We start from the raw sequence: 17,623 nt of genomic DNA, 5'->3' as shown, positions 1-17,623 counted from the left end.
GCAATCACTGCCACCAGCTCGTTATCGGGCTGGTGAATTGCCAGGGGGCCAAGGAAGCTCGTGTGTTCAGTTCACGTGCTCGTGTGTCTCTCTCTTCATTAGACTCTTCTGTCCCTGTGCCTATACGACCACTGAGGAAATGTCACAACTGTAGTTAAATTGCTGCTAATTGGAACTGCTGCCAGGCTGCTGGGAGAGCCAAGTGCAAGAAGCAGCGTGGCATCACAGGAAGTGCTGCAGATGGGTGTGCAACCCTGCTCCTTGTGGAGAAACAACAGAGGCAGGAACCCAAGCACTGATGTCCTCCTGAGCAATTGAAGCATCATGATAGCAGCGTGCTGGCTGTTCCCAAGCACTGCCCTGGGGCAGCAGGAGGGCTGGGCCATCCCTGGAGGCAGCAGTGTGGGAGGTGTGGGCAGCAGGGGGACAGCTATGGGACTGATCCTCTTTTTGGGGAGCTCCTAATGCCATTGGCTCTGCTGCATTATACATAATCCTCCAGAGAAGCTATTTTACTCTTTCAGAGTCATATCTCCTATTCAGGAATGGGGCATCACCTGCTAAGCAGCACGAGCTTTCCCAGCCACAGGGTTAATAAGTGAAGTCTTCAACACCAACCACTTGAAGAGACTCAGCAAGCAAGCCCAGCAGTCTGTGACGCAGATAGCACACACTTCTGTTTGTTTGTTTTCTTAAATCCAGCCACAATTATGTACTTGTGTAATGATCTCTACAACAAGGTCACTAAATAAATACCGCTCATTATCGCATAGCGGAATTATTTGGGTTGCAGTCTTGGGGAAGCCTGCAGCCACCACCAGGTCCCACGCAGGGAAATGTGGGTCCCTTTCCTCTGCTTCCTCAGCTCTTCCTTCCCCGAGGAGGCAAACCCTACTGCTATCCTCCCCTAACCAGAAATAAGTACCGGAAATAACAGAGCTAAACCTACTGCTTTTTCCTGTCCTCTCCTCCTTTGGCAACCCAGAACTACTCGTGGGCCAAATGTGTTTTCAAAATGAAAACGTATCAGGCGGTGAGTCTCCCACTGTGTGAGGCCAGGGGTCTGCCCCACAGACACACAGTGCTTCCAACCCCAACTCACCTCCCCAAATTTCACCAAGCAAATTTCACCTGGTGGACACGGTAAGGGAGGCTGGGGTTTCACTTCAGCAACGAGAAGGAACTGCTACATTCCTGCATTTCCCTTTCCACGCAGTCCTAAGAAGAACTGAATACATCCCTTCTTCACCTCAATCTGGGAAATGTATTTGTTCTGAAACCAGGAAATTGTGGCTTTTCCAGAAATATTCTGCTTCCAAAAACATTCAGGATGCTTTCTGTGTTAATGACATCTGTTATTACCGTTACCCTTGCTGGCTCATCCCGCTCTCAGGGCTCACACAGTCCAGGTAAGCATTCAGTGGGTCTGACTCGGCACTGCTGGGAAAGCTGCGCACCATTTGCCCTGTAGAAGCACATCTGGGCAGCGTGAGCTGATGTGAAGCACTCAGTCACCACGCAGCTTCTGGCAGGATGGAGGGCTCAGCAATAAACATTTCTCTCCTAAGAACATGATCTAACAACTACAGCCAAAGCTCCTTTCAGCTCAGTGTCAATGAAGATAGTCTCAGGGTCCCTCTGTGGTTTCAGACATTCTTCCATGGGCTGATTGGAGCACTGTTTGTTTCTGATGGCAAAACTTTGACACAGCACATTTTCTGGGCTCACGCACAGCCTGGCCTTCAGCCCTGTCCCCTTGGGCACCACCAGCACTGCTCCTTGGGCACTAAAAGCTCAGGAGAAGCCACCACCATCCCCATGACCCCACACCTGCCACCACTCTGCCAAACAGCCCCTTCCTTCCTCTGGAGTCCCAGCACTGTAGGGAGAGAGCTCCAGCAGCAGCTCAGGGCAGGAAGTTTGGGTGCCATCACACTGCCTCCATCTCGGTGCTCTTCATTAGTTACTCTCCATGTACCTCCAGTACCTCCAAGGGACAGGACACCATCTCCACCCCTGCCACAGCTTGCCATTAGAGGGCAATGAAGAACTTCCTAAATGCTCACAACCTCTCCTCTCAATATCCACGTCCCCCCAACAGTTCAGTGCACACAGCCGGACCAAAATGCCAGCATTGCCACCAAACACTCCATGAGAGCGGCTTGGATCATCAAGCAGGGCATATTATCTCCTCTTCCTGCCTGGAAGTCGTCTGCTCACATCATGTCCTCCAGACCTGGTTTCATTCTTCTCCTCCTCCTTAGATGTATTCCTTGTTCACCAACCCAGAAAGGCAGGGAGCAAGCTGTGATTATAGGGAAGCTGCAGCAAAGTGTGGCAAAACAAGGACCAAAACAAGGACAAAGGAGCAGAGAGCACCACCCTGGCTGAGTCCCCACAGCCAGCCCTGCAGTGGCTCACCAGAAAGCACATCCACCTCATTAGAGCAGATACAACATTTATTATTATAGAAAACATCAAGCAAAGTTTGCTTCCACTCTAACAGCTTACATTCCATACAGAATCTATTTCTAGAAGTGTTTGCAGCCACGTCCCATAATTACACGGACAGATATAAATATTTCACACACCATATGCCGTGCTATGGTGTTGTTACAGACACCTGCTCCATGCTGCTCCAATCCTCAGTGGCTGGCGAGCACCCAGCAGGGACATGGGGCAGCTGTGGCAGATTGCAGATCTGCAGCCCTAAGCACGACCCCTGGGACAGTGGGACACAGGGAAAGGTGGATCTGGTAACTGGATTTCATCGGAGGCTCTGGCACTATAATGGATATTAAGGAAGTGTCCCACAAACCTATTTATTATGACACTCCTAACCTCACAGCACGACTGCCTTCTGCTGAACCATCATCCCGGTACCTGTACTGCCATCCCAAGGAAGCATCCCACTCTTTCAGACCCGGATCAATCACTTTCGTTAGCATCACTTTGAAGTTCATGGCAGATCTTGCTGCTGGCTCACAGACGCACACCCCACCTTTCACATGCTTCACTTTCTCTAAAGAACGAAGTTTCTGCCCACTTGTCACAGCAGACCAACTTGTTAATTGCTACACACTGCTGCCACGCCTGCCCCCACAAAGCCGTGCATGAGGGGATGCCTCAGCATATGGTGCTGCTTAATCCCAGGCTGCTGCTCAGGCTCTGGAGGTGAAGGGGAGTTCAAGCTGTATCGCCATTTGTCTTTCACTGAAGGTGACAGATACAGCCATATGGGGCAGTGGCTCAGGATGGGGAAAGCCATGTGCCCAAGCGCATCAAATCACTCACTGACATCACACAGTTTACTTACAAGGTGAGAACCCAACCACTGCACACAGATTCCATGAGTCTGTTACCAATAATGGAGCACGAGGCCCAAGAAAGGAGTGTCAGAAACCACCCAAATGCTCATCTCCTACAAGGTGCCCTTTTAGGGTCCTGCACTGATAAACCCCAAGTGTGCTCCTAGTGAGGTGTGTGCCATCAGCCCCCCAACCACCTCACCTGGTCGCAGATGAGCTCCCACTTCTTCTCATTGTCATACTGCCGCAGCAGCCGGGCTTTGTCAGGAGGCAAGTTCATCGAGTTCTGCAGAGAGAGAGAAAGGAGCATCAGGCAGCAGGTTAGGGTTTGGGAGGCAGCAGATGTGAGCAAACCGAGGCAGCAGGGCTGCAGTCACCCTCATTGTTTTATGAGAATTCCTGTTGATGGTATTACTCAGGAACATCCCCTCTCAGCATTGCCTTTGGCCCCAGAAGTGCCAGCAATGCCCCTCGTGCTGCAGGATGCACTGGGAGCCTTCCACTCCTGAGCACACTGATAAGGCAAGCACCTGGGCGCTGCACAAGGCTGGTTTTCTCCAGGCAAGGTCCTGAAATGCCATTTCATTCTATTTTAACAGCAGGATGCTGTTCAGGTTTTCAAACATCACCACACGCAGCCCTATTTGGCTAACAGTGATGCTGGAGCTGGGAGCACAGCCGCCCACCACGACGCAGTGCAGGACAGCCCAGCTGGGTGCCTACCCCTGGGCAGCTCTCCAATGCCATCAGCACAGCACAAGGAGAGCTCTGCAAGCACCTCATCTCCAGAGCCTCCCATCAGCAGGGTGCGGCACAGGAAGGCCACATGCCAGAGCACGAAGCATCTCTCCAGCTGTAGCTCGCATACCTCGCTCCAGGACACAAGCACCTGCTCTCCCACCCCATCCCTGCTGACTTTCCACCAGATCTGAGCCACCTCCACCAATGGATGAGCATCACTCACTCCCAGAGCCTTTCCACTGCTCTGCTGCTGCTCTTCCTGAAGCTTGTTTTCTATCAGATAACAAACACTCTTCTCTTTGCTCATCCGTGCTGTCATGTCAATAGTATTTACAGGCTGTGATGCTATCTGCCCTTGATTCCCCTCTCAGTCTCTCACCATACACCTTATCAGTTCCGCTTATCATTTTAATGCACTCCTTGGTATTTTTCCTGGGGCTTTGTCAAGTGCCATTCCTTACCTGTGACGATGCAAACATATTTCAGAGCTAAGCTGTATATTAAGCTGGAAGGGAAGCCTCCCTGGTTACTGCAACACTTATTCCACCCCATCAGCTGGTGCTGGGACCAGAAGCCGTCCTGAGAGCTCAGCAGAGCCCAGCTACTCTCTCCAGCTCCTTGAATGGAGGTTGGAGCAAAGTGCAGGTCAATTCTGCTCCCTGGTAACAGTGACAGGACAAGAGGTGACAGCCTCACATTGCACCAGGGGAGGGTCAGGTTGGGAATGAGGAACATTTCCTTCCCCAAAGAGCAGCCAGGCATTGCACAGCTGCCCAGTGAGTGGGAGGTCACCATCGCTGGGGGTGTCCCAGAGCTGTGGATGTGGCACTGAGGGATGTGGACATTGGGCATGGGGAGGGGGGAGGGGGTTGGGGATCTCAGAGGTCTTCTCCAACCTTAATGATTCTATGAGTGCAGCCTGAGAGAGGGAAACAAGGCCAGGCAGTGGTTTGGGGTGAATGCACTTCACGACAGATTAATTCTGATTTCATTCCGAAGTGCGAACTCCCCCACTCTACATCTCTTACATCAGCAGCTATGGCACAGAAGGCTGTTCCACCGCCTTGGCTCGACCCTTCTGCTTGCACAGCTTTGTCTCCAATCACAACTAACCACACATATTCACAGCCTGTTATTTCTTGCTCCCTGCAGCCCAGTGAAACGACTCCCAGAAGTCTCCCAGCCACTTCCATGTCCTCTGGTGAGGGGCATCGCACACAACAGCACTTTCTGGCTACCTGCAGGCCCACCACTGCCGCTTCTCCCACCCTCCCCCTCCAGGCAGCTCAGGCTCAGAAGCCTTTGGCATCCAGCACAGCAGCCACAGCTCGATCCTGTCTGCAGGGGCCGATTCCCGGCCGTATTCTGGCTCCAAGCACACATAACTTCTCTTTTTTCCCCACAAATTCCAAAGTTATTCATGTCTACTGTCCACGTGCCAAGTCATATAGGTAAGGTTTCCATTTCGTTTGCTCTGGACTGGCATTGTAAAGCTACAACTTCATTTAATCACAGTAGCAGATGGAAAACCAGGGGGAAATACTAGCAGGGCCACAAAATATTAAATTGCCTGAGAGTTAAAAATAAAACTAGCAGCGCATCAAGGAAATACATGTATTAACCCATTGGACAAAGCCCAGCTCCATCCAACTCAGCACCCCAGCAGCATCCCCAGGCTGCAGAATGACACTGCACCCCCTGCCCGGCCCCGAACCACCCCAACCTCTCCCAGCTGCCTTGCAAGGACAGAACTCAGCTCTTTCTAACTTATTCTTCATTTTAATGACAATTTACAGGCTTATTGTTTTGGAAAACAAACGTGGCAGCATCTTGAGTGACTTAAAAGCAGAAGCGTTGCTAATTAATGGCACTAAGCTGTTGCTCTTTCTTGCTAATCTTATGATCTTTAAGTCTAAATCCTTTTTATTTATGAATCATGACATTAACGTGCCAGCAGCAAACAGGACAGGCTCCTCCTAATCCATCCGCTCGCAGCAAAGGCCCTGTGTGCGATAGTGAGCCAATTAGAGCGCATCCATCCCAAACCATGAGAGGTTGCCACCAGCCTCTGAGGACAGAAAACCATTTCCTACTCTCGGGAGCTCCCAGGGGAGCCGTGCCCAGAAGCCCAAGGACACAGCCAGCCATTCCTTTGTGTGTCACTGCTAAGAGCCCAGGACAGGGGCAGTAGATGGAGTGCCCAGTGCCCATTGCAGAGACGCTGCCACCTATCAGAGCCTCACACACAGCCAGCAATGCATCCCCTGCACTTCCAGCAGCAGCCTGGGGCAGGCATAATGTGAGTGGAGGAGAACACAGAGCCACGTAGCGTCCCATAGCTGCAACGGCAGAATCACACTTCAATTCTGCTAATGAATCCTCAACACCAGGAATGCTCATGTGCAGCTCCAGTGGCTCCATGGTGCAGGTTAATACCAGCTCCTCTGGGAGACGTGGCAGGGCAGCTTATATTCCCGAGCCCTAATTCCCAGCTCACTTTCTCCTTCTTCGTTTCCTCTGAGTGGGATTATTTCCAATCTGTACAACCACAAGAGAGAGGAAAGCAAACCTGCGTACATTTTCGGCTTCGTGGTAGCATTGATGGAACAAACTGAAGCTTACACAATATCCTTGGTCTCCTTGCGTTCAGATTAAGCCACCGCCACCAAAGCCTTGCTCATTTCCTCAGCTGCTGACTGCACCCCTCCTGTTCTCACCTGGGATTTCCCAGCTCACAGCAGCACTCACTCCCTGCAGGCTCTGCACAGCACTGCTGACTGCCCAGCTATTGCCTTTCGCCTCTATCTCTGCCGCATCCATGATGATGAGCTGCAACCCTCATTTTTCCTGTGTTACGGCCGTGACTGTTTTATGGCACTGCCTGAACTGTTTCAAAGCTTTTTTAACGCCTTGTGAGTTCTTACAAAGTAAGTCCAAAATTGGTCCATAAGTCAAATTCATACCTCCCAACCTGTAAAACTGAGGAAGAACAGGCGGCCCTTCCCAGCAGGGAGCCCTGCGGGTTGGTGAAGCTCTGCTGCTGACTTCAGTGCTTGCCTACTAAGGCAGCACTCTGTGCTTTGGTACAGCGTTACAATTTAACTCCAGGATCCATAGTAAAAGAGCCCTTCATGTTCCTGCATAACACTAAAATTCAGCTTTCTGTAACTCTGCATGGCTTCACTTCTCAGTTCTGCTATGGTGTGTTTATTTAGGAAAGCCAGAGGCCAGTGAGGCAATTCTGGGTGTGCTGACTTTACGAGGAATCCATGCAGGGCTCAAATTAAATCTACTTATTGTTCTAATCCTCCTTCTCCCCCATTTTTTTCCCTGTCAAACCATTTTTTGATCTAAAACCCCGGCACACACAGACGCTCCCAACAAGGCAGCTGTCCCTGCAGACATCCATGTGCAGGGCTGGGACGCAGTGCAGGACTCTCATTCACACATGTGTGTGCATCCCAGGGCTCCTCACCGACCCCACATACCCACAGCTGACATCGCTCATTGCTCCTTCCTCCGTGGTCCCCATTGAAGCTGCTGTGCTGCTTTGCAGATCACTTCTTCGCTGTCTCAGCAGTAACATATGCACATTGATGACACGCTATCCTAACCTGAGAGCTCTTTGAGACGTGAATCTCACACTGCTCCACTGAGACCCCCACTAGCATCAGCACTGCGCAAACAACAGCAGGGTAAGGATGTGTTTCACCATGCACACATGGGGATCCTACACAGACAGCATGTGCACATGGTGGGGAGCTCAGCTCCTTCCCAGTGCTCCCAGCAAGCAGTGGGAGCTGCAGCTGCAGCCCCGGGGCAGGAGCAGAGGTGTGAGCCAAGCTGGGTCCTGCTGACATTGGCTGCTGAAATTCCATCTGAGAAGCATCTCGAACGTCCTGGTGGCCAGCGACGGCTGCTCTCACCACGGGGCTGTTTATACCATTCAGAAATTCAGACCCAGACTAATACTTTTCAGATTTCGGAAAAGCTGAAACCTCATTAATTCGATACTGAGAAACTGTTTCATGCTGCAAGAGCCCAGAGCCCAGCTCACAGCTGACTCACCCATCCCGGAAGATTACGGCCTCACCGCTTTACTCACTCATTCAAATGCACTCACCACTGATAAGGCACACCACATAATCCAAAATTAAAGAGCTTTTAGTGAAATGTCTGGGAAAGTGCATTCCAGCTCCAGCCTATGCTCACACTTGCCAGGAGCTGGGAGCAGTCCCAGCAGCCAGGAGCCATAGCACAGCAGCTGCTGGGCACCGTGTGTCAGGACGTGGTGGGAGATGCACAGAGATGTGCTGGACATCTCATTTCTACCACTGCCATGAAATGCTGAATGTGCTGCCCAGAACAACACACCTCCTCCTCTCTGTAGACTTGCACCTTCCTGATCCCCTGCCAGCACACAGCAGTGCAGAACAGAAGGTGAAGGCTGAGCACTGGGACAATCACAGTCTCCCAACTTGCTGACGGGCTCTTCCTCTTACCATTTATTAGTTCTTATCAGCTTTACAAGGATTCCTCTGAATAAAAGCTGTGCTCTAACCAGGATTCCCGTTCTGCCTGACGTTGTTCACTACAAAGCCCCCAGAGCCAACGCTGCAGACCCAGCTGTGTAACCGAATAGCTGCCTATCAACCACTCTGCTGAAAAGGAAAAATTAGCAGCACTGCCAGCAGCACCTACCAGTGACTGTCAAAAGCCATCTGTGCAAGAGGGCTGCACAAGCTCAGCACAAAAGCAGCCTTACGGAACAGTCAGCTCTATCCAGAGGTGTAAATCCCATCTCCCAAACAGCCTGGTGCTGTGTAACAGAACACTGGGCTCACAGAGAATCCCGTCCTGCAGCTGAACCTCAGTGGGAGGACAGAGGCAGCTGACCCACATGTAGCAACCACAGCTTGTAACACTTCATCAGGTAATTAACAGTCCAGTTAAAAAACAGTCTGATCAGTTTCATAGTTTAAAGCACACAGGTGTCTGGCCTGAGCCTACCCAGCCTCTTCTGTCAGGTGCAGCACCCAGAGGATGGTGACGCACTGTTCACAGGTTGCCCAAGGAGGCTGTGGATGCCCCATCCCTGCAGGCATTCAAGGCCAGGCTGGATGTGGCTCTGGGCAGCCTGGGCTGCTGGTTGGTGACCCTACACACAGCAGGGAGTTGGAGCTGGATGAGCACTGTGGGCCTTTGCAACACAGGTCATTGTAGGATTCTCAGGGCTCCCTCCCCAGCCCTGTGCCCTGCACCCATTGGCTGGAGGAGATGCTCACCAACAAACCACCCTGCGTGCGCTGGGCCAAGGCATCCCTTGGTGATATTCTTAAATAACTCCTATATGGAAAAGATGTCAAGGTCAGGAAGCCAAAGCTCAGGAGGATCAGGAACTCCAGGAGGCAAACCTACCTGGTGCTTTAGACTAAGCAAACAAGAAGCTATAAACAGCAAAACAGGCTGAAGCGATAAGCACTTCTTAAACAGTGCAAACTATTTACCTCCTCTTTTCTGCATTCAAGTACTTGATGAACTGTGAAGGCAATTTATCTGGAAGTTTGTTATACTGAAAAATGTAAACATGAGCAGAGGCTCCCATACGCCAGGCTCCAACGCCATGTGAATTTTAACAGGCATGCCATAAACTCTGGTTTACACTGGGAATATTTACAGGTCTGACCACTACCGGCACCACTGCACCCAACAGAAGGGGCAAATGGCCAAAGAAAACCACAGCCGTGTGACTTTCTAGCTGTAATGAGAAACTCCTCGTGCACTGAGGCCGCCCCATCTCCTACCCCACAACATCTGACCCCCAGGGCTCTCCATCCTTACGCTACGTCTGCCTGTGTGTTCTAAGGACAAGGCAAAGCCGTGGCAGGTGGGGAAGCCTGAGAGCACCAGGAGAGAATGCAGCAGCCCCAGAGCATCGTTAAACATCACCTGCAACAAGCAGGTAAAGCAAATCACCTATAAGCAGCAAAGCTCTGTTTATGCAATTGGCTGCATATACCATGAGGCAACTGGCTGTATTTGGGAGAACTCAATGCTCACTTTGAATACATGAACCACTCGCAGCAGCCTACATGGGTCTGAGACATGGCAGGGTTGCACTGCACAAGGGCCTGTCCCAAACAAGGCTGCTCTGTGCTGGGCAGCCCCAGCTCCCTCCCATTGCTCCCACCAAGGCCCCAACATGCCTATTCACTGATGGAACGTTCACAGCCGTTTCACTGCAGGCTTTTATGAAGTTGCTGGAGTAAGGGGATGGACTCCATACCAACTGATGGGGTCCCCAGCCAGGACCCCTGTGCATGTAGGACCCCTCCTGCTGCAGCTGCATCAGCAGTGCTTCCCTTGGCAGAGAGATGTCCTCGACAGAGAGCAGTGCTCTTTCCTTTTGTACTGTCATCACAGCTCCCAAGCAACAGCCTTCATTTTCCCTCATGTTATTTTGGCCCGATTTGGGAATATAACTATTGCAAAAACACAGCGCTGCAAAGAAAGCCCATTCCCCTCCTGACAGCCACAGGCTGTCCTTGCCCATGTCCATAGCCAGGTAATCCCCACTGAAAAGCTCCTGCTCTCCTCCTCCTCCTCTGCCTCCCAGCTCACTCACCGTCATGAGATGGAGATTGTACAGCATTCCCAATGTCAAACTGAGCACTACATTAGCTTTAACACAGTGCACACACACTGCCAGACACTTTGCCATGAAAGATGAATGAGGAGCTGGTGCAGGCAGAGGCGGCCTCGAGTGCTGTGCAATTCCTTGCAGGGCACTCACACAGCACCGAGCCAACACAACCCAATGGCACACATGGGCACTACACAAGTCTCAAACGCTGTTTCTAGCAGCTTTCAGGTTGGATATCGGGAAATACTTCTCCAAAGAGCAGCCAGGCATTGCACAGCTGCCCAGGGAGTGGGGGTCACCATCCCAGGGGTGTCCCAGAGCTGGGGATGTGGCACTGCGGGACGTGGGCAGTGGGGATGGGGGGGTGGGTGGGGTTGGACACGGGACACCAGGGATCTTTTCCAACCTTAACGCTTCCATGGTTCTACAATTTACTGCTACATGAATAGCTGCCATAGCAAACAGAGCACACCTCATGACCCAATGCACTGTACTATCCCCAGCTTTGGGTTAAGGAAGTGGAGTTTCTCCAAACATCAGCCTTCCCCATTCACCCCACATGAGCACCAACCCTGCAGCCCCAGGATGTTCATCCCAGCACAGGCAGCACTATCAGTACACTACCACATGTACAGCCACATCCCTTGGCCTAGCAGCTCTGTTTGGTTTCCCTCCCAAAATCTGGAAGCAACGACATGGAGCCCGGCACCAAAACCCTTGCAGCAACATAGAAACTCTTCTGAGCTTTGAGACACGGGACAAAACCCCTCTGGAAGACATGCAGCAACTGAGTGGCTGCACAGGTTTGGTTATTCTTTAAACACTTTTACTGCGGCCATCCCCAAACCAATCCTAAAGTTCAATGCTAGACCCATAAAAGCTTCTCCATAAAAGCTTCTACTAGGTTACTTTTTCCAAATAAAGCCCTAACCACATTTTCTGGGCTTCTGCTTATGATCAGCACGCTCAAGTTTCCAGCACACACCGGAGTCACTGAAGCATCATGGATTTCATCTTCCCAGAGCTTCAAAAGCTGCGCTGCTTCTAATCCACTTCCAATAAACTTTCACAGGACGTCCCTGAGTCACTCATGGCACACATCACCCAACGGCACACTCAGCCATGAACCGCATTAAACATAACTAATGCAGAGATGTGCACATTCGAGTTCTTTGCTCAGATGCTGGAAAATAGTGGGCCAGTCAGGATACTATTTTTCACCTCTGTGAGAGGCCAAACACCAAATGTCAGAAGCACCGCAATGGTACCACACTGACACAGATACCTGCCACCAGAAACACAGCTCTGTGCTTCATACGTGCCACATACAAGCAGTTAAGTGTGTTTTGTGTATCCCATGAGGGTCTCTCTCTGCACACAGGTTACGTGGTGCAACCCACTGCAATGGATGCAGCAATGGGATGAGAGGTGATGGCCTCAGGTTGCAGCAGGGGAGGGGCACATTGGCTCCAGTCATACTTCCACTGTCTTCCTTATTCCTGCAGGTTTTCTCACCTGATGATAACACACATGTTACAACGGCCTTTGTTTATCCACCAATACACTCCTCATTTAATCTCAGAGAGCTTCCACCAAGGTATCCGCCTCATCATTTTCACAGCGCAATATGTGAAGAGTGTAAACAGAACCTTGTATTTCATCAAAAATCCCTTTGATGTATGTTGATAAACATGAATTAGAGCAGCCATAAATGTGCAAGGGCACTGCCTGCAGCACTGCACCTCCTGCCTGGAGCAGCTCCTCCCGCAGGGTGTAGGTGTGGGCAGAGCAGGGCTGGCTGCACCAACCAGGGCTCACAGGGCACTTGTGGAGTGTGTTACCCACAGCGACTGGAGAGATGCTGGATGGCTTTGATTAGTGACTGCACTGATGGATCCTTCTAGAATCCCCCCCTCGGTGCCAAGGGGATGGAGAAAATCCACAGGTGTTAACAAAACCGAGGTCGTATTTACATCTGATGAATATACAGATGTTTTATTACTGTCCAGCTTAGGCTCTGAAAGCTGCCTGCTACCTGACCATAAATCTCTCCTGAGTTAATCATAACACAGTGCATTTACTGGGGAGTGAGCTGTGCTGGCTGTGCTGCTCCCTGCAGTCCCCACAGCTCCACAAATAAACCCCGGCTCACGTGAACGCTCTAGGAATTAATACACCCCCATATTCCTATTTTCATGCCAGCAATCCACCAAGGGATGGGAGCCCCATCCCTTAGCTAGGGTGGAGACATTCAAGAGCTCTGTCTGGGCTCTTTACAGCGTGTGGAGACCAGACAGCTTGCACTGTCATCTGGAAAAGCTCTCTCTTCGAGGTTCCAGCAGTGCCCCCGCGCTGCTCCCCAGCCCTGAGCTCACACAGGCCGACATACGCCTGCAGACTGCGAGGGGTGTTGTAGGTAGCAGGGGAAAATCCAACCCACTGCGGTGGGAAATGATACGGCAGCAGGGAGCAGCAGGGCTGCTGCACAACTGTCCAGACAGGACGTAGGGTCTCATTCCAGACCAGCTTTCCTGGGAAGCACTGTCTCAGGCCAATGGCAAACAGCTCAACCCCTCCAGAAGGGAGCCAGGAGCGCACAGCCCTCCCCTGCCTCGGCTCTAGTTCTCATTTGATGACCTTGACACTGTAAACATCAACAAAAGAAGAAGAAAAGGAGGCTAAGCTACCTAATGCCTCTCCAGAAGGCTCTGCCATTCATTAAGAGCCCCAAATTAAGTGCTAATGCTCTTTTGATTAACCCCCATTAACGCCAGCACTGTCAGCAGAGGTGTCTGGGATGAGCCTGGAGTTGCAGGCTGTGGGGCACAGGGACAACCAAGAACTGAGAACAGCTATTTACCAAGGGGCTCTTTTCTGCTCATGAGCATGTTTTAGTCCCTGTTGCACACCGCATCATGCATCCACGTGGAGGCACATTAATTTCCCATGCACACAGCCTGCTACACAAACCAAGAGGCACCTACACGAAAGGGCATCGCCCAGCACCAGTGACATTCTGTCCTTTCAATGGCTGAGTTGCATGAACTCAGAGCCCTTAGGAATGCCAGGACGAAGACGTTGCCGTGCAGCTGAGCCCTGACTCCCTGCAGCTTCCCACGCTGGATGGGAATTGGGTTAAACCACTCACACAGGAACCAGGCATGGCACTGCATGAGGATGAGCCTCGGCTCTCAGGCAGCATCACCGAGCGGTGAGTGGAATGAATCCTGCCTGGCACCATGGAGCAAAAAGAGGGACCGGCTGCTGAGCAGGAAACCTGAATTTCTCATGGAAGCACATCTGGTATTTATTAAAGGGATTGGGGGGATCTAGTTACATCTATTTTTTCCTCCTTAAAGCAACAACTCACCAGGAAGTATTAGTATGAGCAAGCAGCACATGCAAATTGGTGCAAGCCCCCAAAGCCTTTTGCTGTGCACACAGAGGAGCACAGGCTTCCACAGGACAGGGCTCAGCTGCCTGCCCCCATCCATCCCCAGACTGCCAAGAGGTGAGGGAGGATCCACCACAGAAAGGGATTAAAAAAGGACACTTCCATACTGGGAGGGTGTTTGCAGCCCTGCACCCTGGCAGAGGGATTGCAGAGCCAGCGCTGTGCTCCAGCTGCATGCAGCCCTCAGCCTCCCATGGAGATGGCAAGGGGGAAAAATACTCCTCCCTGCACTCATGTACCACTGCCACGCTCACACCTCAGTGCCCCCATCCACACAGGTCAGAGGCACAAGCAGCCAGGTCTCTGCTACCGAAAGGTCAAAAAGGCACAGAAAGAACGAGTGAAAGCTTTCTAAGGTTTACCTGCTCCAAATGAGGCGGTAATGAGGTTTTAATAGACCAACTCCCAGATGCTGCATGGTCTTTTGCCCATCCCCTGTGCCCATTTATGTGCGAAACTGAAATCCAGCTTACAAGAACAAGTCTGGGCTGTGTGCTATGAACATGCCCCTCTGTGCACTGGGATTGAAGCATAAGCATCCCAGGCAATGGCAGGGTCAGGATGTGCGTGTCCACATGTGCAGCTCCCACTCACTTGACACAAGTGCTTCCAGGCTATAAGGGACCCACTGAGGAGCACAGTGTAAGTGTGGGGTCCCCACACGTCCGGCTCACAGGCTGGGAGCTTTCACAGTGTTATTTTATAAATATTTGCAAAGCCTGGTAACAGAGGAAACAGCCAAAAGATTCTTCCTTGGAAGCAGCCCTGAAGTCCTGTTCTGAAGGTGAGGTGTTGGGAGAGGCTCTGCTCCTCAGCTCACCTCCTTCTCACTCCATGGGGTTCCAGAGGGCCAACGGGGCTGAGCACAGACAGCTCCCCATCCATCCCCATAGCTCTGCCCCAAACATCCCCACAGCTCTGCCCCAAACATCCTCAGGGCTCTGCCCCAGCCCTGCAAGGGTCGCAGTACATGCAGAGGCAGGGCTCGATCCTCAGGGCCCATCTCTGGAGCAGGTGGCTAATTCAGTCCACAGGCCGCTTCAGGAGTGGGAAATGAGCTCACTGTGCTTCTCTGCTCCATGCCAGAAGGCCCCTCCCAGCTCAGCAGGGCTGTGCTCCCAGTGCAGGCTTTGATATCCAGCAAAGGAACAGCACCCTAAGGGTGAGGAGATCACAGGCCGTCCTGGGAAATGCTGAGAAGAACAACAGGAAGACTTTTTTCCTTTAAGTCTAGTAGGAAGCATTAGTAAAACCAGCCTCTAAAGCGCACGAAGTCAGGCCCTCCTGTGAGTCCTGGAGCAGGAAGGGCTGTGGAGCACAAGTCACAACCAGGGTCACCCTGCTTGGAGGGGACACACACAGCACAAAGCACCCTGAAGCTCCCCAGAGCAGCACAGAGCATCAGCCTGAGGGGCACTGAGTATGGGAGCTGGATGGGGACACGGCCCATCTCTGCAAACCAAAATCTTCCCCATGCCTTCCAAGCAGAGGGAATATTCCAGCTAGCACTGAATGTCCTGGGGCAAGTCCAACCATCGCTTCTACTCATTAGAGGGGCAGCTAGAAAAGAGAGGCGCCTTCAGAGGTAAGCATTCCTATTTCACAGCCAGTATTTCCCATTAACTGCAATTGGTAGCATTAAAATGGGCAGCTTTGCTGCTCAGCTACACCACTCGTACCAGCCAAAATGACGCGCTGTTAGCTTAAAATGAGACAGAACGAGAGCATTATAAGGCCGGTGTGAAACTCCCCGAGCACCACATCCATCTTAATTCCCCTCCGCAGGAGCCAGTGCAGATCTGGCTGGCTAATGCCCATCCTAACACTGTGCCAAGAAAAACACAAAGCAACCGGCTCCTTCACAGCACTGAGGGACTAGGAAAGATGATCAATTCCCGAATCACACAGCTCAAAAAGCGGTAATTAATGCTCCTTCCAGACACACACGTTTGCTCCCAAGGCACCGGGCTCTGACAGCTGATGGCCAACAGCCTGCAGTAAATGGCTGGGAGGAATAGCAGGGGCTCCTCAGCAACGTGCTGCCCTGCAGGGAACCATTCTGCACTCATTCTCTGTACCATCACCTCTGCAGTGATGTCCATCAGCATCAGCAAACCTCTTCTATGAGAGCTGCAAAGCAACATGCAGAGAGCGAGCTGACAGCCATAAGACAAGGGAGAATGGGTTTGAACTAAAAGAGGGGAGATGCTAAGAGGGAATTCCTTACACAGAGGCAGTGAGGCCCTGGCACTGCCCAGAGCTGTGGAGCCCCATCCCTGAAGGTGTCCCAGGCCATGGATGGGCCCTGGGCAGCTTGAGCTGGGTGGCAGGCAGCCCATGGCAGGGCTGGGATCTCATCCAACCCAACCCATTCGGCAGTTCTAGGTTCCTTAAGGTCCCTTCTAACCTGGCTACTCTGTGGCCCTATGATTCTATGAAGCAGCAGCTATAGATCTTCCATATGGAAGCCTTGAATTTTGCAGCTGAAGGACATCTGCATGAGAAAGAAGAGCCCATATGCCCAAAAATGGGAAGAGTACCAGAAGGCAGGTAGGACCAGACACAAAAGGTCGCTATGGACTAAAAGTATCTGTTGAAGGACACTTAATTAACTCCTCTGGCACCTCTGCCTGCAGTCAGGCTGTGGTCGCACCTCTCCCATGCTCCACAGATACGCTCTCAGTGCATGCACCGTGTCTCCAGATCTAAGGCTATTCTGGTACCGACAGAGGAAGGCAGTGCTGGGATCAGCTCAGCAGCACACAGAGAGCCTCTCCCCTTGGCCGGGAGGTGCCGGCCCCCACATCCCCGCTGCTGCTGGCCAGCACCTCTTGTGCAATCCGCTGCTGCGGCTGTCCTCTTCCAAAAGCATTTGTCAGAAGAAAAACAGAACCACCCAAAATTGAACATCACTCAATTGCTCAGAAAGAAAAAGAATAAACCATGTTCACTTCCAGCCCTCCCAGAAACAGAGCTCATCCGCAAAGCAGCCAGTGCACAGAGCCAAACCCGGCACAGTGACACAGGCAGCAGCAGCCACGGACCCAGGCACGTCCCATGGGCCATCCCAAATCACTGTGCGCTTTGTAGGCTGAGAACATCCCACCCGGCAGTCACAAATCTAAGTCTGACACTGTAGCGGTCACAGCGGGTACCAGGAGATGCTCAGTGCCCAGCCCAGCGGCCCACAGGGGCACAAGGAGATGCTCAGTGCCCCAACCAAATGGGAGCAGGCAGAGAGGGGTCTGCTGCTTGGTGGTGGATGCCGGCACCTACTGCCTGTCCTAGCACCCTTCCAGCCCACCTACCAGAGGCCCAGAGGAGATCTTGCAGCCCACTGCAGGACCCCACGGGCACCGGGCCACATCTTCCTGCAGCTACGCCCAGCAAACCCTGCTCCAGCACCATCAGGGCGTAGCTGCAAAGAGATGTCAGCCTTCCTGCACCTCCTATGTTCCCTGACAAACAGCGTCTGGA

General features: G+C 52.0%; 1 protein-coding gene across 10 annotated transcripts in view; it reads right to left on the bottom strand.

The window, feature by feature from the left end:
* Positions 1-17,623, bottom strand: part of FMNL2 (formin like 2) — a 96,705-nt gene that overhangs the window by 47,921 nt on the left and 31,161 nt on the right. For all 10 annotated transcript variants that reach the window (XM_015869099.3, XM_015869098.3, XM_015869101.3 and 7 more), the window contains exon 2: positions 3,511-3,594. In XM_015869099.3, the coding sequence (XP_015724585.2) occupies positions 3,511-3,594 (84 nt within the window). The remainder of the gene's footprint in view (positions 1-3,510; positions 3,595-17,623) is intronic.

Source organism: Coturnix japonica, chromosome 7 (assembly GCF_054131305.1).
Source record: "Coturnix japonica strain WE chromosome 7, WE-NBRP24, whole genome shotgun sequence".
Taxonomy (NCBI): domain Eukaryota; kingdom Metazoa; phylum Chordata; class Aves; order Galliformes; family Phasianidae; genus Coturnix; species Coturnix japonica.
Note: the sequence above shows the minus strand (reverse complement) of the source record. Positions and strands in the feature narration are given on the sequence as shown.